The sequence below is a fragment of the Antechinus flavipes genome, chromosome 3 (genome assembly GCF_016432865.1).
Source record: "Antechinus flavipes isolate AdamAnt ecotype Samford, QLD, Australia chromosome 3, AdamAnt_v2, whole genome shotgun sequence".
In the NCBI taxonomy this organism is placed as follows: Eukaryota; Metazoa; Chordata; class Mammalia; order Dasyuromorphia; family Dasyuridae; genus Antechinus; species Antechinus flavipes.
Window position 1 is genome coordinate 451,115,440 of NC_067400.1, and position 21,773 is coordinate 451,137,212.

A 21,773-nucleotide genomic window follows, 5' to 3' on the forward strand; every position below is an offset into this window, starting at 1 on the left:
CTCACCAGGAGCAGGTTGTGGGCCACCCGATAACCGAGCTGCCGGTTGCCCCGCACACCAGGGGCAAGCCTCCCTGTGGCATAACCGTGCCAGGCCACCACGTAAGGGTTGTCTATGGTGATCCAGTACTTGACCTGGTCCCCAAAGTGGCGGAAGCAGAACTCAGCATAGTCCCTGAACAGGTCGGCCACTGTGCTGTTGGCCCAACCTCCGAAAATGTCCTGTAGGCGCTGGGGCAGGTCCCAGTGGTAGAGGGTGACCACGGGCTCCACGCGGAGTTCGCGCAGCCGCTCCAGCAGGCGCTTGTAGTAGCGCAGTCCCTCGAGGTTGGGGGGACCCGCGCCCATGCCGCCACCACCGGGCAGCACGCGAGCCCACGAGATGGAGAAACGATAGTGGGTGACCCCCAGCTCACGCAGCCCCTCGGTATCGCGGAAGATATTGTTGTAACTGTCGCCAGCCACGTCCCCCGTGGCGGGACTGGGCGGAGCCGGCGGCAGAGACGGCTGTGAGGACCAGGAGTGGGACTGGGCTGGGAGTTGGGAAGGAAGGTCCTCCGGAGAAGCAACGGGGCGGTGAGTAAAGGTGTCCCAGATGGAGGCACCCTTGCCATGCTGTCTCCAGCCACCCTCCGTCTGGTAGGCAGCACTGCCCACTGCCCAGAGGAAGCCGTCGGGGAAGGTGTCATGGAGGAAGCCGGCGACCTCGGGCGACGGAGCGCTGGCGAAGCGAACCCAAGTCTGCGCTCCATCCCCGGGATCAGCGCGCAGACAACGGCCTCGCAGCAGGCACAGCAGGCACAGCAGAGGCAGGGGCAGCCGCAGTGGGGCGGCGCTGGTCGGAGTATAGGGGCTCATGATACCTGCGGGGTAGCAGAGGAGCGCGCGAGTGAGGCCCTAGCTCCTAGTCCGGACCCCTTTATCTCTGCGCCCTAATGCCTCCCTCCCGCCCCTCCACGCGCTCTGCGCCTTCTCCAGTCTCGCCCACCGCTGCTTCCCTCAGTGGGTAATCTGTCAATAATTACCTGGGAGCCCCCGCCTTCCCCTCTGCTCTTCTCTTCCTCTTTCTCTCCCAGCCCACCTCGGGACTTGATGGTGAATTTGGTTCTGGAAGAGGCAACTTAGAACTAGGACCGAGGGAGCCGGGCACTCTGGAAACCAATATAAAGAATCTCCGAGACGGGAAAGACGCGGATTTTCTATTGACGGCAAAGCACCAAAGAAAAAGCACCTGTTAATCTTTAGCTCTGTGCTTTTCTCTGAGAAGAAGCACCTGATACATAAAGATAGTTAAATCTCTCTCATTTGTAAACATAGATCAGACAAGGGGTGTGTGTGCATCTATATGGGAAAGTGAGAGTTAGACCAACTTTCTTGTAGTACAGAAATAGATCTTAAGCTGAAACCTTACTCCCTCTCCACGAAAGAGGATGGAGACAACCCAGAAAGTGAATCTGGCTCCTTGGCTGTATTCCCTTATCAATATTATCGTCAAACAAGTGGCGTCCCCACAAAACTACCTGCTTCCTCGTTTTCCCCAAGCTTGTTTCTTAAAATATACTACGTTGAAACATGGATGGGTAGAAAAAAAATTTTTTTTTTATCGACTGGGGAAGAAAGGATGGAATACATGACTTTTCAAAGTGAAGACAAATTTCTCAGGACCATAACTTTCAAATATTCTCAGTGGCATTGCCCCTTGCCACACATTTTACCAGTCACTAAATGAGATCGTGACAGAAATGTGCCTTATTGCTACTCAATGATTCAGAGTTTAACTGTCCATTTTTTGTGTGAGCAGTGTTTCTCCCCCCTTTTCTTTCTTTCTTACCTTGGTGTTTTAAGCCATTTCATTGCCTATTAGCTTTTCCAAAAGATTGTGGAAAATGCCTGGTTGAAATTCAAATCAGTGTTAACTTTTTTCATGTTACTAGTATCCTTTCTACTCTTTTCCTTAAAATTTCTCTTATAGAGCAGCAGCTAAATTATCTTAACAAAGTTATGAGTTCAGTGCTGCCTAGAGGCTTGAGCGAACAACGGATCTGGCAATGTGTTATGAAGCTCATGGGGATAGAGAGAATGAGAGGGAAAAATAACAACAAAACGCCCTTATATTTTATCAGATAACCAAATAAGAAATCTTGATCCAAAAAACTTGTGGCACCACGAGACTTATTGTTATCCCTGAAATAATGTACTATAAAGTAGTCCATTATCATGGAATGGTCATTTTTGGATGGTTTAATGTAATACCACAAATGATATTATTTCTACTTCTTCCCTTCCATTTATAAATGCAGCAATTAATGTTTATTAAATTTAGGTAAGCTAGCATGCAACATTATCTGTAAGATTAGAATACCAGGGCCATAACATTCTGAAATTGTGAGTAAATATGAAATAATATGACTACCATTCCATGGGCTTAATAAAATATAATTACTGAATGCAGCCTCACTTTTTTCCTAAAATGATTTGGCTCTTTGTAGCCTGTTAAATTTCAATTAGGAATACTTCAGAGGTCCCATGGGAAAAAAGGCTTAGATCTTGTATTAACTTCCATGTGATTTGTTCTTCAGGGTCGATTGTATCTAACACTACTATTTTATTTAAACATACATTCCAAAGATAAGTTTAGAAATAGCAAAGAAAAAAAGCTAATGAAATACATCTCATCAAAAATTAAGCTATATAGAAGAAGCTTAAATACAGATCTCCTTAGGGTAATATTAAAACTTTCACCCCTAGATGTTCCCAGGAGATAAAATTAATTTTTTTAATTTAAGATTGAAGACTTTATGATAATCAACCTTTATTTTTAGAAATATATTTTTTATCAAAGTTCCACCTATAATGACTATCACATTTTTAAAGTGCCAATTACAACTGCTATATATTTTAACTTTTAAATTTCATTATGCTTGTTTACTTCAGTAACCATTAGCAACCAAGTAATGTGGATTTTACTTGAGTTGTCCACATTTACATGTGGAATTAGGAGATTTGCATTAGAATACTTTCTTTGACACTTAAGAGCAATGTGGTTTATACTAAACTTTGGTTTATTTAGATATAAAATAGAAAAGATAATCCCTAGTTTCATAGGTTTTTTTTTATTTCTTTGAAAACTTAACTATGTAAATTTAATAGGGAAAAATCTTTTGAGAGAATACTAATCTATATTTTATAAATGACTTACTTTCCTGATTTGCCTTCCAAAAAGATATATGATTAAAGTTATTTTTCCTATAGTGAGAATGAATTTTCAGAAATCCAGTCAACCTTTCAATTATCCAAATTATTTCATTCAATGTATAATCACTGAGATTGCATTTTAAGCTTTACAAGGGTGTTTATAAACATGGTATCATTTCATTCACACAACCCTGTTAGTGCTCTAAGTATTACTTTGCAGAACAGAAAACAATCTCAGAATGATTAAATGATTTACTCACATGGCTAATAATTTGAACTCAGATCTTCCTGATTTCAGATGTAGCACTTTAGGTATTAAATCATGCCCCCTCTCATTTGTACTATTAACACTGACTCACTCTTAATCAGGGTTTCTTAAACTGTGAAGGAGATTCAGGAATTTGAATTGGGGTAGGAAGGAAGGGGGGAATCACACCTCTTTTTTCAAGAACTTTTGATTTTATTTGCAGTTGAAAATATTCTTATGAGGTATACACATGCCTCACCAAACTAAGGAGGTCCAAAACACACAAAGTCAAGAACCCCTTTTTATTATTCAGCCATGTTTAACGCATTTAATTTTTTTTTTAGCAAAAATATTAAAGAGGTTTGCCATTTCCTTCTCGTGTTCATTTTATAGATGAGGAAATTGAGGCAAATAAGGTTAAGTGACTTGCCCAGGGTCATAAAGTTAGAGTCTGAGTCCAGGTTTGATTTCATGAAGAATTTATGAAGATGAGTCTTCCAGCATTCTATCCAGTGTGCTACCTAGCTGCTCCTCAATAACTCTTACTATAGACCAACTGAAAGCCTTTATGATAGTATTGAGTCAGCTGAAGCTGGAGAATCAATGATAGACCTATTTAACCAATGGACTGAGATCATCAGAGGAAGGTTTTTATAAAGCTAGGTGACATAACTTTGATGTCATTGTCACAGTACTCATGTATCCAGTTCAACAATTCAATATGTGCATATTATCCTATCAATATATTTGTAACACTCAAGTTCTAAGGAAGATCAGTTTCCTGAGCGACAATCTATGAAGGGATACTAGACAAGTAGAGTTATGATGCTTGATTGCCTGAGGCTGAGATCCGTGTACAACAAGCATGAGATATGACTTCTGATTAGTGGAGACTGAAGAGACAAGAAGCATAACTTGAAAGAGATTATAAACTTCTGAACAGTGCGAGTTTTTAAACAGTATTGCCATAAACATAAATTTCCTCTCCTTCCCTGCCCCCATAACACATCTCTTTATTCCTAGTGCCTCAACCTGCAAAGATTGTTTTCTAAGTTTCCAGATGAGGGAAATTTACATAGAGATGATGTCACTTGAGCTTTATCAAAATTATTTATACAAATATTAAATGTTTCTTGATTTAAAGTCATGATATTAGACTCCTAGATGATAAAAGAATGAATTAAACACAATCCTTACTCTTAAGGAATTTCTAATCTAGTTAGGGACATTAGACAGGTACATAAAATAACTTATGATACAGTTGATAATATAAATTTATCCAGCCTCTAATACATACTAGCTGTTGGACCACGGACAGATAATTTAACGTGTTAGTGCCTCAGTTAATAAGTGAAGTAACTCTGATTGGGAAAAAAAGTGAAAGAATTAAGTAGTTTAAAACAAAAGATAGAAACAACATCCAAGTAGCAAACTCCTTGAAAATTAAAATGAACCAAACTGAGTTCAATGATTCTGAAAAGAAGTCATATTAGGATAAAATCAAGACACTAAAAATGGGGGGGGGAGGAAATTGTTGACTATCAAAAAAAATTCAAGGTTATATGGAGATGGTGTCATATGAGTCTTCAATTCTACTACTCTCTTTTAGAGTTAGTGCACCCTATTCCTATTTGTGGTTATAAATGTTAATTATGTGTATTCCTCTTATCATATACTCGCATATTTTCTTCTCTTTGCCCTATATGTCTCTTTATAGTGAATATGGTAAGAGAAGAAAACTGATCAACATGCTAAACATGTTGATGTTTAGCATGTTTTCAACATTTAATTGAAGCTATCTATTTTATTGCCCTTCCTTTTTTTTTTTTTAATTTCACCCAGACCCACATCACTAGTTCTTTCTTTTCTTTTGGTCTTCCCTTCATAATTTGGCTTGTTTGCTTGTTTGAATTTAGTGAAATTCTAAATGGATTTGTTTCTTCTCCCCACTGGAATTGTAAGCATTTCATCATCACTTAGTCCCTCCTAATTGCTTAATGTATTTTCTTTTCTGAGTAAAAATGTTGGATTTGTAGTCGATGAACCTGGGTTCAAATCTTGACTCTTCTACTTACTTTTTATATGATCCTGAACAAATCAATTAACCTCTTTGGGTCTCCATTTTTTAATCTGGAAAATGATGAAATTATACTAAAATGGCTACTTTCTATTTCTGTATGCTTCTATTCAATTTTGAGTTACAGATTTTGATCTACTACCTTGAGCCTCCATACCAGTTCTGTTCTCCTGACTTGCCTAAAAGTTATTTCCTTTAACATTTCTTGCTTTCAAAGCTGAAATCTAATCCAAGATAATTATTGAAGAATGTCCTCTAACTATATATGGATAACATTTTACACATTCTTACTCATTTATTCTTTCCTCTTAAGAGCATAATGTGAACAAACACTAAATTTTTCATAAATACTCCTGGGTATTTATGAATAGTTTTTGTAGGTGGAAAGAAATTTAAAATCATCTAGTCTCATCCTTTAATTTTACATGTGAGGAGACTAGGAGGCAATGGATAGAAGTACTGGCCCTGAAATCAGGAGGACCTGAGTTCAAATATGATCACCTGAGTAAGTCATTTAACCCCAATTACCTCTCCCCCCCAAAAAAAGGAGAGTAAGAGCTATAGCAATGAAATGACTTGTCCAAGATAACACAACTGGTTACTGATAGAACTGAGACTCCAATCCAAGTATTCTAATACCTTGTGAAATGATCTTTCTGCTAGCTACATGTCTGCTTTCAGATTAGCCCCCAAAGTCATTATTGAGGGGATAAAACATTGTAGAAAAGGGCCAGCTTCCCCATCACCACCCATAATCACTACTGACCAGTTGTTACTAATAGGCAGATAGGAACAGGGGCCCTGGGATTGGTAGCATCTTTTAGATCACTAGTCTTCTAGTACATCATTCACAGTCATCATCCAGGGAAACTACTCCTATGCAGAAGGGATTAGTCATACCTTCCAAAATGTCAATCAACTACTAGTCATAGGGCAAGCATATCAGTCTAGCTGAAGCAACAAAGCACTCCTAGGGATAGAGGGACAGCAGCATGTACTGGACAAGTCAAATCATTCACACCATCTTGACAGCTCTATTATAATTTCTTTTCATGACAATTAAGCTAATTTTCCTATAATTCCTACTTGTTGGTTCTAGTTCTAGCTTCTGTAGCTATACAGAATGTTATACCTTTTTCAATGTTATATCCATTAAAATACTTATAGGTATTATGCTGTCCTCCTAAATAATCTTCTTCCTCAGATAGTCCTTTAGGTCCTTGAACTGGTCTTTTAATGGGATCTGGCTTCCATATCTTCTTAATCATATTCTTCTGGGCACACTCCAGTGATTTGACTAAAGTAGTGAAACTCTTAACCTCCTTTGATTTGGTCTTTACATTGATATGAGTAGACTCATATAACATTAATCTTTTTTAAAGCAGTTGTTTCATGCTGTCTGTTCCTATTGAATCAGTGGTTAATCAAAACCATCAGATCTCTTTCATATGAACTGCTATTAAAGCAGATCTCTTCTATGCTGTTCTTGGGAAGTTGATTTTTTTCTAAACCACATGTATTACTTGACATTGATCCTTACTGAATTTTATCTTGTTAGCTTTAGCATATTGTTTCAGCCTGTTGAGATTTTTTAAATTCATGATTCTGTCAATAAATTAAGTCAAACCTTACTGGTTTTGTATTATCCACAAATTTGATAAATATCCCTTCTATGTCTATAGCATTTGTAGCTAAGACTTTGATTTTTAAAAAATAGTTGAAACATAGTAGTGACAAGGACAGAGGCTTGCATCCTACTATTGAGAAACTGACATCAATTTATTAACCAATGATCTTTGGATAAAGGAGTTCAAGAACTACGAATTCAACTAATTTTATTATCATTCATTCCACATTTTCATCTTTTCAGAAAGATATGACAGATATTAAGTGTTTTGCTAAAAGTTAACTACATCATCACATCCCACTTAGAGTTCTTCTCTAGGATGCTGTGCTGATTCATCTCCACAAGACTTTTTCTAACATGAGATAGAAACCCTTTCATGTTGGAACGGCATTCCACCCTTGGCTACTTCTTACATTAGAAATACCTTTCCCTCTCTAGAATCTTCTTCCTCTGATTGTTTAATTTCTTCTAAAACTTTTTTTTTCCATTTTAAGGAAGAGGACAAGACCAACCCTGTATTCATTCCTCCCCAGACTATACTGCTGTTCAACTGACTTTCTCTACCTTCAGGGGGAAGAAAACACATATAAAAGAGTGAAATAGAAGATTTCTTTATTTGTGTTTTCTTCCCCCTCCCATGAAGATGTAAGCTTTTTGAAGGCATAAACACTTTATTTCTGCTTATATTTATCATCAATCAATACTAAGCACCTACTATGTATCAAGCATTATGCTAAGTGTTGGAATACAAGAAGAAGAAAAGACAGTTTCTTCCCTCAAGGAGCTTCCAGAGGAATGAAGAAGCCATCTGCAAAATACAGGCATACACACACACACACACACACACACACACACACACAGTAAATTATATACATAATAATAGGAAACAATAGAGGGAATACACTAGAATTAAGAGGGATTTGGGAAGACTTCTTGTAAAAGGTAGAATTTTAGATGGTCCTTAAGGGAAACTAAGGTCAATAGTTAGAGTGGAGGAAAGAGAGTGTTCCAAGCGTGGGGGACAATCAGAATTCCCACAGCTGAGAATTGGAATATTTTATTGTGGCATAGGCAGGAGACCAGTATCACTGGACCAAAATACATGTTCAGCAGTAAGATGTAAAAAAATTAGTAAAATAAGTAGAGAAGAGATTATAAAAGGCTTTAAATGCCAAACAAAACATTTTGTATTTACTCCTGGAGGCAATAGGGAGCTATGGCATTTATTGAGCAGAGGATATGACACGATCTGACGTGTCTTTCAGGAAAATCACTTTAGTTACTAACTAAAGGATGTACTGGAGCAGGGAAAGATTTGAGGCAGGCAGATTCAAGAGCAACCTACTGCAGTTATCCAGGCATGAGATTATGAAGATATGCATTAGAATGGTTACAGTGTCAGAGAGAAATGTTGCAAAGACGATGTAACAAGTCCTGGGCAATATCATGGATATGAAAGATGAGACATAGTGAAGAATCCAGGATGACTTCCAGGTTATAAACCTGAGGGACTAGGAGGATTGATGTTGACCACATTAATATGGAAAATAGAAGAGGAGAGAGTTTTAGGAAGAAAGGTGAGTTCTATTTTTTACATTTTGAGTTTGAAATATCTACTGGACATTCAGTTCAAGATGTCTGCAAGACAGTCGGAGATCCAAAATTAAAAGTCAGAAAAATTGGGCAGGAAAGGTAGATCTGAGAATCATCAGCATAGAGGCAGTAATTAAATCCATGGAAACTAATGAGATCACTAAGTGAAATAACCAAAGGGGGAAAGACAAGAGGAGTTACATCTGTAGTTAGAGGGTGGGTTGAATACAATAAAGGAGAGAGAAAAGGAGCAGTAAGATAAGTAAAAGGAAAACCAGGAGAGAGTGTTATCCCAAAAGCCTAGAAAAAGAGTATCAAAGAAAAAAGTGATCAACAGTATCAAAGGCTGCAGAGGAGTCAACAAAAATAACAAACATCATTGGATTTAGCAACTAAAAGATAACTTTGGAAAGAACAGTTTCAGGGGAATGAAAAAGTTGAAAGTCAGATTTTTTTAGGTTATGTATTTTTTTTTAATTTATGGAATAAAGCAAGCAATTTCTAATGTAGTACAATAAAAAGATCACTGCACATGAAATTGAAAACGTACTATTCACAACTTGCTACTCCTTTCAAATATACAAGAAAATTATCAAGTATTTCTTTTCCTTTTTTTCTTCCCTCCCTCCACCATAAAGGTGGCTACCATTAAACAAAAATAGGTACAGACATGGCGTATGTGAATGTGGGTGTGAGTATGTATATATAAATTATTCCATATATATTTCTATTTATAATTTTTTTCCTCTGAATGCAGATAGCCTTTTTTCATATGTCCTTTCAAGTTAATTTGAATATTTACAATAGTCAAAATAATTCATTTGCTCAATGTTCTTAAAACAATATTGCTGTTACCATATATTGTGTTCTCTTGGTTCTGCTCATTTCACTCAGTCTTTCATACAAGTCTTTCCATATTTTTCTAAAATCATTGAGATCTTCATTTCTTATAGCACAATAGTATTCCATCACAATGATATACTATGATTTGTTCAGCCATTCCCCAAATGATGAGCATCCTTGCCATTTCCAGTTCTTTGCTACCACAAAGAGAGGTACTGTAAACCTTTTGGAACTTATAGATACTTTTCCTTTTTCTCTAGCCATCTTTGGAAATTGGACAAGTAGTGATTTTACTGGCTCAAAGGATATAGGTAGTAGAATAACTCTTTGGGCATAATTCCAGATTGCTCCCCAAAATGGTTAGATCAATTCACAGTTCTGCCAACAATGAATAAAGACCAATAGCGATACCATTTACCAAGATAAAGTCAAAATGGATACATGACCTAAATTCAAAGAAAAATTTAACAAAAAAATTAGAAGCCAGATTGTAATGGGTTAAAAAGAGATTGAGAGGAAAGTTGAAGGGCCTATATTAGAAGGTACTTAGCACATGTCTGGCATATAATGATATGTACTTAATAAATGCTTATTAATTTAAATTGACTTGACTCCCAAAATCTTCTACTGGATGCCTCTTATCCAAGAACAAAATTCAGTCAAGAACCATCAGAAAGGCAGTTCTGGACCAAAAAAGTTGAACAAATAACCTTTCCCATTTTTTATATTTAGTGTGTTAATTGTAGCATAAAATAAATAAGACACTCTTCTACATACCTAAAGAAATACCACATAGAAAGAGATTTCAAACCAGTAAGTACAATTAATACTCAAAATGGATACTCACTATAATCTACCCAATAAGACATTATCCAGCTTCTACCTGAAGACCTATAGTAATGGAGAACCCATTATTTCTTGAAACAACCTATTCAATTTACAGAAGGTTCTAGTTGTTAGGAAGCTTATTTTTTTAATCAAGCCTCAATTTGCCTTGATTTAACTTCCATCCATTGTTCCTACTCTTAAATATATAAAGACCAAACTACTGAACACCAACTTTCCAGAGTAATTCCTGAACTAATGTCCAGAAGCTACAGAATAAAAAGGAGACCATTTGTCTAATTCCATTTGTACCTGTGCCATAGAATAAGAATTAGAAAAATAATAGAATTTTTATAGTGCATTAGTTTGCAAAACACTTTAAATATATTGTCTCATTTGATACTCATACCAACACTATGAAATTGATGCTATTGTTGTCTTTTTTTACATATGAGGAAACTGAGGTTGAAATATGATTATTCCAGAGTCACACAGCTTGTAAGATAAGTAAAAATTGAAACTCAGATCTTATTGACTCCAAGTTTAACAATTTATTCTAGCCACTGCTTCATCTAGTTGCCACATTCCCCAAGTTCAATATTTTTGCCTACTACCATGCATGTACTATATCGTCCAGCTTCTTAAACTCTGGGTCATGACTCCATATGGAATGTCATAACTGAATGCAGGAGTTGTGAAATTATGATTTATTATCAGTAAATGTTTTATTTGTATATCTATTTTATATTCCTATATATCTGGGATTGCCAAAAAATTTCTTGTGCAAAAAGGGATGACAAGTGGAAAAAATTTAAGAATACCTGCTATATATACCCAATAGTTGTATAAATAAATCAAAAAGTAATAGTGGGAAAAAAAAATGCAAGGTATTGTATTTCATTGTTACCTCAACAGATTTCTTCCTCCAGGCTACTGGCAGAACCTCTCTCACTGTAGCCTAATACTTGAATTAGTTTTATTTGGCTGCCATGTAATGTTGCTGATTCACATTAAACCATGTGTTTCACTAAACCACAGAACTTTGACACATACCAAAGGTCATCATCAAGGACTTACATCACTAGAGAAAGATGTAAATTCATTATACACCAAGAGTGAAGTATAATAAATGGGTCATGTTGTGAAGACTATAGCATAATAACTGATTGTGTTCATTAGGGCAACTAAGGGACACAATGGGTCTGAAATCAAGAAGATTCATCTCTAGTTAAAATCTGGTTTCAAATATTTACTAGCTATGTGATTCTGGGTGACTCACTTAACCCTATTTGCCTAAGTTTCCTTATCTGTAAAATGAACTGGAAAAAGAAATAGCAAGCTATTCAAGTACCTTTGTCAAGGAAATTCCAAATGAGGTGTTCAGGACATGACTTAAAAATAACAAAACTAATATGTAGTGACACTCCTGCATCATCAAGAAAAAAAAATTAGTCTATTCATAAGATCAAAGAACTTTACAGTAGAAAAGATCTCATAGTCATCAGAGGTCAACCCACTCATTTTATACTTGTGGAAAATGAGACTCAGAGAAGTTAAAGATTTTCCCAAGGTTATTTGAGCAGTAATCTATATTTTTGAAAACAGGAATGAGCACAATATGGTTTAGAAATATTTCCACTAAAAATAATTAAAATAAAAATATATGGTGCTTGAAAGCATAGATCTTTAAAATTACTGTTTAGAATGACTCATTCCTTTATAGTTCTGGATAGCCAAAGTTTTACTATACTAAGAAGAGAATTACATAGATAGTATAAGAATTGTTATCTAGACCTTCAAGTATTTGGCAAGCAGTAAAGATTATACCTCAAAAAAAATAAAAAGGAAATATTACAAAATTATAAAGATATGCAGAAATCAAATTAAAAGATATGAGAGGACACCTTTAACCCACCCTTTCAGGCAGGTAAGAAGACCATAGATGTTACACACAGAATATATTTCTGGACATTTTCAATGTATCAATCAGTTGTGCTGATTTTTCTCCTTTTGTAAAAATACTTTTTGATACATGGTGTGCCTCACTGGCAGGGAGAAAGAGATGGAAGGGATACTTAGGAAAACTATGATGATGTAAGAAACAGAAGACATAATAAAATCTTAAAATAAATGTCTCTTTCCAATAAAATAGTTGGAAATCTCAACGTACCCTCTGGATCTAGACAAATATAACAAAAAAAGAAAGAAAGAAAGAAAGAAAGAAAGAAAGAAAGAAAGAAAGAAAGAAAGAAAAAAGAAAGAAATTAAGGACCTGAATAGAATTTTAGAAAACTTAGATATGATAATTTTTTGGAAGTAACTAACTAGAAATACAATACTAGGAATACAAAGGAACATATGTTGTTAGTCTAGACATAGCACTGTTACAAAAAACTTACCATATGCTAGAGCACAAAAAAATACAGAAAGGTGGAAATAGAAACATATATTTTACTGACCAAAAAAATTAATAAAATGTATAATAAAAAAGGGAATTTGAAGAAGGAACTCAAACTTAGGTGCAGAGTAAATAATTCTGAAAAAAATGGGGTCAAAGAACAAATCATAGAAATAATAGATAATTTTATAAGAGAAAACAAAAACATTGAGACAATATACCAGAACTTCTGGAATTAAGTCAAAGTAGTCTTTAAGAGAAATTTTTGTTCCTAAAAGTTTTAACAACAACAACAACAAAAAAAGAATTGATTAATTGGATATGCAACCAAAAAATTCTTTGGGAAAAAAAAATCTCAATTCAACAAAAAAAAAAAATTAGTTCTGAAAATCAAAAAAAAACAAAATTAAAACAAAAACCCATATTATATGGTTGGTGAGTTCTCAGTTACATTGAATTTGTCAGTCTTCAGAAAACTTATATGTTTTCCTTTTCATTGGAATTATTTTTTTTTAAGTTCAAAAATTCTTCAGCATCCTCCATTTTTCCTGGCCTGACTATTATTCATTTGATGCAATCATGCCCAACTTTTTATGACCCATAGTGTCCATGAGGTTTTCTTGGCAAAGATACTGGAGTGGTTTGCCATTTCCTTCTCTGGTGGATTAAGGCAAACAAAAGTTAAATGACTTATCCAAGATCACATAGCCAGTGAGTGTCTGAGATCCAGTTCCAGCACCAGCACTCTATCCACTGGCCCTATAATTTTGGTTTAATCTGAATCCATGGGATCATACCTGTCTTTCCTCTGAATTCTCTGAAATCTGATTCTTCAAAATTTTAAAAGGGTTCACTCACCTCTTCCCACCCAAGCTTCCTTTTATTTTTACCCCAGCAACTAGTTCCTCCCTCATAGTGAAAATCACTTCATATCCATATTAGAATGTAATCTTGTTCATTTTCCCCCTTTTAAAAGATAAATAAGCCAAGAAATTATTAGCAATTCTATATTTAACAAGGAGATAAGAGAGCTCCAGTAAGGATATGGATCATGGAAATCTTCCATCACTATTACATTATGCTTCTGCCTCAGATTTTCAATTTGTTCCCCAAATTCCTTATTTATTTCCTTTTCTGATCAGGTGATCTACAGTAATTCCTAGTAACAAAAATCACTTCCAGTTCTCTCTCCATTGACCTTCACCTAAATGTTCTTCATTATACTTATCTCTCTTCATATTTTTTGGACTTATTCATATTACTTTTCTTAATACATATTGTAAACTCATTCCAAATTCCATTTTCCTAACAACAGTATTTCAGAGAGTATAAAGTAAATATTAAGGTATTTATATGGGTGTATATATGTATATTTGTAGGCCCCAACCTAATTCCCATGTTAGAAAGATCTGATCTGGGCTAGAAAAAAAAATGATTCACTGTGGTTTCTTCTTGGATTTTCCATTCACTACTTAGTGTAGTACTCATTATTTTTACAGAGTAGCTGTGGGAGAAAGCTGAACAATACTACTTCTTCCTACTCGACTTTCTTTGCCAATCTCCTTGGAAAATTCTGTTTCAAGTAATTCAGTAAATATTTTTAAGTCCATTAACCAGACAAAGATGGAGAGAGAATCTATGGCACTATAACCAGGATTCTTTAGCATTTCTAACAGAGCTGTTGGCTTACTACCACTACTTTTAACTACATTGTCATTTCAACTTTAGGACATTTTCACTCCTGATTTTCAAGAGGCAGTTTAGGGTAAAGAGATGGGGATCCTTCTCTTGCACTGCATTCTACTTTCTACTCAATACAGATAGAATCAGGATAGAAATCAGGAAGGAAATAAGCATTTATATAATGCCTACTGTTAGCTAAGTACTTTACAAATACTTTCCTAAAAGTACTTTCCTAACTTTTACACTTGAGGAAACTGAAGCAGAGTCAAGAGCCAAAATGACTTGTCCCAGAGTCACATGGCTAATAAGTATCTGGAGAAAGACTTGAACTTAGATCTTCCTGAGTTCAAGCCCAGTACTCAATCCACTTTATCCACTGTCTCAAGCAGGCCAGAGGTCAAAGATTTTCAATCAATTATTTATTGATTAAATACCTTCTGAACTGATGCACAGTGCTGTACTGGGCCCTTCAACGCATACCCCAATACTTAGAAAAGGAAGAGAAGCTCAAGGAATTTATATCTAATCAGAAGGACCTGACTTCAAATCCACTCTTAGACACTTACTAGCTGTGTGATTCTGGGAAATCACTTAACTCCAATTACCTCAAAAAAAAAAAAAAAAAGTCAAGATGTCTTCATAAAATACCTAGAAAAAGACATGTGCTAAAATATAGTATACTCTATGTACAAAATGCTGAGGAGAATAGGGCAGACAGTCAAAAAGAACATTCTTTCAAGGAGGAAATTTTTTTTAAAGTAATCGATGAACACGTGTAGGGAGTGATTTTTTTTTTTCTCACACTCCATTGGGGCCAAAATATAGAATCAAAGTCATCAGCTTTTGTTGCTGATGTTTATAATAAAGTCATGAATTTGGGCTAGGTAGGTAGAGAAAAGTGACTCCCTCATTTACCTTTAGTTCTGACTCAAATTTATTTGCAAGGTAAAAGAAGGTTGTGGAAATATCTGCCCCTAAAGTAGATGTTTATCTAGAACAAAAGACTATGATCTTCACCAAGATATAAAGATAGGAAAGAAAATTCTAAATCTTTAGCCCAGAAGGTACTCAGACTAGATTTTATTAGCTAAGTGTGGTGGGAATGATTAAATATCTACCTTCCCTTATTCAGAAAGGCATTCCAAAGACTTTCCTAACAACCTGAAAAGGAGATAATCAACCAGTGGCTCTGAAAATATCCAAATTAAAATCTGATATCAAGGAACAATACCCAGAAGGGGCTACATATATAGCAATCACCACAGGAATAGTTAGGCCAACCAAGAAATTCCCAGGTGAAATTACATACTTAACAATCACTAGTAATCTCCTTGAGATCTGTAGAATCAGCAATGTACCCAGCAGGGATATCACACTGAGAAGGGAATTGACTCCTTGATACACAGTGATGACATCTCCAGAAGACACTTGTGGTCCTATAGCATCAAAATTGTGAATTGTTCTTCTAGAGATATACCCTGGCTACATATGTTTCTAAAATGTGTGCTTTTTCACAAGATCTGAATACTCCTTCCCCAGTGGTGTATGTAGTTGTGAGGGAATACAACTAAAGTTGGTGGGGATAGGGAAAAGAATAACCTATTAAGGGCTTTTCTTGTTATGTACTATTATTAAGTGTCTTTGCTTTAAATTAATTGTATCCACCAGCTAACTACAAAACAAACAAACAAATACATCGGTCTGGAATCAAAACAATGTAAAACTGCAATACCGTGAGCCTGAGTTAGTCATTCTGCAAACACAAAGCAGGAGAGGGAAGTTTCTCCAGGTAACACATAGATTGATAGAGATAGAGGAGTACTATATACCAGAAAGGAGGAATAGCAAAGGATGACTAGGTGGTGTGATGAATAGTTCTTGGCCTAGAGTCAAGAAAATCTGAGTTCAAATCCAGCCTTGGAAACATGCTAGGCATGTGATGCTGGACAAGCCATTTAATCATCTATAAAAAGTATTGGAAAAAGAAGTGGCAAACCATTCCAGTATACCTCCAGTGGGATCACAAAGAATTGGATAAAAATGAGGAATAACAGAGGCCAAAATTTTGCAATTAGATAGGATTATTTCCCTTTTAGCACTCTTTGAATGGTCCAACTTCACACAAATTTTCTTGTCTTCCTGAATAGGACTTCATCTGTGACCCAGATCTGCCATCTCATCAGAAGACTCAGCCACAATGCTCACTTCCTCTTGGCACACAGTTGGTCCGCTCCAACTTTTTATTAGATCCTCTGCCCACATATGGGTATATCTCTACTTTCCCTTCTCCTTTATGTGATATCTTCTCCCATTAGAATGTAAGTTTCTTTAGAGTGAAGGCTGCTTCTTTTGTTGTTTTGTCTTAAGGGTTTCATATAGTGTCTAGCATATAGTAAATACTTAATAAATTATCTTTCTAATCTAATACAAATAAACAAAAGGTGATATATTGGGTAGGGAAATAGCAAGATTTGTGATCCCTTAAAACAGAAAGCCTAAGTCACTCTCCTTAGTTAGCTTCTTGGTCCAACTTAGAGCAATGACTACACTAGTTAGATAGATTCTAATCATTAACTTATCTAGTTGTCATGATAGAAACTCTAAGAGGGAGAAAAACTGAGTCTACTGATTTGACAAATGCATGAATATTACTCTTTTCATGGAATCACTTATTTAAGAATGATTTTTTGCAATTATTGATGTATCAATATTGGTCTATTAAGTGGCTTAATCAAATAGTGATTTCAAAATTTTAGGTTTTTTGAAATATTTTTACTTAGAATTGTTAGCACTTTCTCAAAACCAGGCTCCAGATGGACCCTAGAAACTTTTAATTTTATCAAAATATTATCAAACAATGGTTGTTTAGAAACAACTAAAGAGTGGTTGAACTTTTGTTTTATCCACATTTAGTATCATGTAGGCATAGTCCATGTATTAGATGATTTCACATTAAAATATGACAGCTGTAAAGATGGAGACAAGTATCAGAAAGCAGTACAGCTAAGCTTCCCTCTATAGAATATTCAAACCGACCTTGAAAATGCACCACACTGAAATCTAATGGGAAAGTCCAGAAAAATTAAGTCACAATGAGTAATTTGTTGATTTCAGGTCTGCATAGGGGGAAAGACTAAGATGTCTGCAGACACTGGGGATATCACCAGACCAAGAGCTTGCTCAAGCAGAGTACTCCAGTGTACCAGGAAAAAAGGAAGACAAGACTCAGACTCATACCAGGGTACCACAATGAGGACAGGTACTAACTGGTAGCTTTGTTACCTACTATACAGGTCTGGGTCACAGATCCAGGGCAGACTGAGAAAGGAAGCTCTGTTAGGATGAATTTCCTGGGTAGGGAGGTCCTGTGGTATGTATTGAAAAACAATGAAATTCAGAAGCAGTCGTGGGGTTCAGATCACAGGGACAGATTAGGGACTCAGTTCCAACATCTAGTAGCTCAGCCTGGAGAGGAAAAGCCAGCAACAATCTGCTTTTATATTGACCCAAATCCAAATCAGGAACTTACAAGAACTCATGCTAGGGACACAGTAATCAGACTTTGCCCTGGATCAAAGCACTTTGTAAATGTTGAAAGTTTATAGGTGCACAACTTGTCCCTAACATCTTAGAATAATATAACACACAATACTCCAAGAAAACAGTAATAGGATCTTCCCTCCAGAAGTATAACAAAAACCAACCCTAACATCAAGTCCACAGTCAGGAAGTAGTCTGGAAGAATGGGCAAACAAGCATCTCACCTTAAAGAACTCTTATGATGTCTGGAAAGATCAATACACAAATCTAGAAGACTAAATGACTCTAAAACATCTACAAGCAAAGTTTCAAAGAAAAACACAGCTTGGTTACAATTCAACTAAAATTCAATGAAGAAATGAAGCAAGGTTTTGTTTTGTTTTTGTTTTTAAGAGTTAAAATTTTTATATACAAAATAAGAGTGCTAAAGGGAAAAGATGGAAAAAAAAGATTTGGAAGAAAGAGCTAGAAATGGAATTAGCAGTTTGGTACAAGAGAAACAACATCTAGTAGTGAGTAAAGATTGGCTGATCATTTCTCAGCTATTTTAATTTTAGTCAGATGATCAATTAAATACTTATTATACTTATTAAATACTTATTATGTACCAAGCACTGTGTTAATCATTAGGGATATGAACACACACACACACACACACACACACACACACACACACATACACACATAAAGAAAATTGGTCTCTGTCCTCAGGGTGCTTTACATTCTAATGGAAGAAGACAATATATATTAGGAAGCTGAAAAATGGGGAGTTGGGAAGCAGGTAATTTCTTTTTAGGAATGTAAAGTGCTTAGTATAATATTAGGCATATTAAGCTCCTTATAAATATTAGCTATTCTTATTTTAAATCCTCCAGTCCACATCACCAACTGCCTTTCAAATGTTTCAAATAGTATGTCTTTAGGCATGTTAAACTCAATATGTCTAAAATAGAACCCAGTAGGTTCATCCAATAAATATATATATTGAATATCTTAATACGAAGCTACAAAGCATTGTGCTAATTAGTCTATAGGATATAAAGACAGAAATTTTTAATTAATTTTACCAATTCAAAGTGACCTTTATCACCCTATTAGGAATTCATAGTAGTCTAATTAGATTATTAACCTTATGAATCAGTTGGAAAGGCATAAATCTTGAACTAACTCTGTTTACCTTATGTGCTCAATGTTTTTCTACTCAGTTTCTACTTCACAAAAATAAGCTTCTCTCAGCCTCAGGTTTTCTCATCAGAGATAGAGAAGGCATAAATGGCTTTCCTTTTGCTTGACTCCCCTTATTGTTGAGGCCCCGTCTAGTACTGGAAGGGAGGATTTTATCTTGAAATAGTTATAATGTCCCAAGGTCATAATCTTGACTATCCTATTCCATTCTGTGGAGGAGACAGGAGGGAGGAAACCAGTGGTGTTATAAATTGCGTGACCTTCAGCAAGTGACTTAATCTCTCTTGTCCTCCTTTTTTAATTGAAAGGATAGAATTCTAATGGTCCTTCCCAGTTCTAAATATGTGATGCAATGAGTCTATGACTTTTTTTTTTAGTTTAGGATTCTTATCTTACCTAGGCTGGAAGTATAGGGCATATTCATGCTCCCAATTCCATTACTGATTGGCACTGAAACTTTGTCATACTCATCCTGCCTTAGATAATCTGCTTCCTTACCTCCTTTCCCAAGTGCTTGCTGTTGGACTTAATGTGAATATTATTTGGACAGAGAATATTCAGGAAGAAAGAATCTTTCCAGTATGAGACCTGCCCTTTTCAGGGCTACTTCTGTACCTTTGATGTTCACCTGTCACCCAGCTCTCACAAACCACCTCCACAGTTGGGCTAAGGTCAAACTTCAAACCCATCAGTGAGATAGAGGAATATCTACTTTAAGCAAGTAAAGATTTGCCTCCTTGGAATAGATGCAGGTGAAAAATTTGTTTCATTGGTCATGAAAGTAGCTGAAGCAAATACTAGGAAAAGCTCAAAGCTGTCTGATATCAAAGTCTCAAGGTCATTCAACACATTCTAGTCCATTGCCAATCATCTTTTTTTTCTTCTTTTTTAAACAATAATTTCTTATTTCCAAAATATACACATAGATTGTTTTCAACATTCACCCTTGCAAAACCTTGCATTCCAAATTTTTCTCCTTATCTTCCTTCCATCCCCTCCTCTAGACAGCAAGTAATCCAACATATATTAAATATGTGCAGTGCTTCTACATATATTTCCACAATTATCATGCTGCACAAGAAAATCAGATCAAACAGGAAAAAACTGAGAAAAAAAGCAAGCAAACAACAACACAAAAAGTGAAAATATTATATCATGTTCCACATTTAGTCCCCATGCTCTTCCTGAATTCAGATGGCTCTCTCCATCACAAGTCTATTGGAATTTGCTTCTATCACCTCATTGTTGAAAAGAGCCATGTCCATCAGAATTGATCATTACATAATCTGATTGTTGCTTTGTACAATGTTCTCTTGGTTCTACTTACTTCACTTAGCATTAGTTCATGTAAGTCTCTCCAGACCTTTCTGAAATCATCCTGCTGATCATTTCTTATAAAATAATAATATTCCATTACATGCATATAGCATTACTTATTTTACCATTCCCCAATTGATGGGCAAGTACTCAATTTCCAGTTCTTTGTCTCTACAAAAAGGCTGCTACAAACATTTTTGGATATGTGGGTCCTCTTCCTTTTTTGTGATCTCTTTGAGATACAGACCCAGTAGAGACACTGCTGGGTCAAAGGTATGTACAGTTTAGTAGCCCTTTGGTCATAGTTCTAAATTTCTCTCCTGAATGATTGGATCAATTCACAACTCCCCCAACAATGTATTAGTGACCCAGTTTTCTAATATCTCCTCCAACATTTATCATTATCTTTTCCTGTCATCTTAGCCAATCTGAGAGGGATGTAGTGGTACCTCAGAGTTGTTTTAATTTGCATTTCTCTAATCAGTAGTGATTTAGAGCATTTTTTCCATATGACTAGAAATGGTTTTAATTTCTTCATATGAAAATAGACTATTTGTATCCTTTGACCATTTATCAATTGGAAAATGGCTTGTATTGTTATAAATCTGAATCAATTGTGTATGTATATATGTGTGTGTGTGTGTGTGTGTGTGTGTGTGTGTGTATGTCACTTCTCTCTCTCTCTCTATATATATATATATAGTAGAGAAGTGGACTTTATCAAAACCCTTGGATATAAAAATGTTTTCCCACTTTATTGCTTCCTTTCTTATGTGCTTCTTATCTGCATTGGTTTTGTTTCTACAAAAACTTGTTAACAATATAATCAAAATTATCCATTTTGCATTTCATAATGTATTCTGTTCTTCTTTGGCCATAAGTTCCTTTCCCAGATCTGTGAGGTAGGCTATCCTTTGTTCTTCTAATTTGTTTATAATACAACTCTTTATGTCTAAAATATGAACCCTTATCTTGGTATAGGGTGTTAAATATTGGTCGATGCCTAGTTTCTGCCATACTAATTGCCAATTTTCCCAGGAATTTTTCTCAAATAATGAGTTCTTATCCTAGAAGCTGGGGCTTTGGGTTTATCAAACACTAGATTACTATAATCATTAACTATTGTCTTGTAATCCTAAACTATTCCACTGATCGACAACTCTATTTCTTAGCCAGTACCAAATGGTTTTGATGACTGCTGCTTTATTATATAGTTTTAGGTCCTGTACGGCTAAGTCACCTTC

At 35.7% G+C, this 21,773-nt stretch overlaps 1 protein-coding gene across 1 annotated transcript in view; it reads right to left on the minus strand.

Moving 5' to 3' along the window:
* Positions 1 to 3,751, minus strand: part of KL (klotho) — a 68,964-nt gene extending 65,213 nt beyond the window's left edge. The window contains exon 1 of the mRNA XM_051986478.1: positions 6 to 3,751. Coding sequence (XP_051842438.1) covers positions 6 to 857 — 852 coding nt within the window. The 5' untranslated portion in view covers positions 858 to 3,751. The remainder of the gene's footprint in view (positions 1 to 5) is intronic.
* Between the last annotated feature and the right edge of the window lie 18,022 nt (positions 3,752 to 21,773).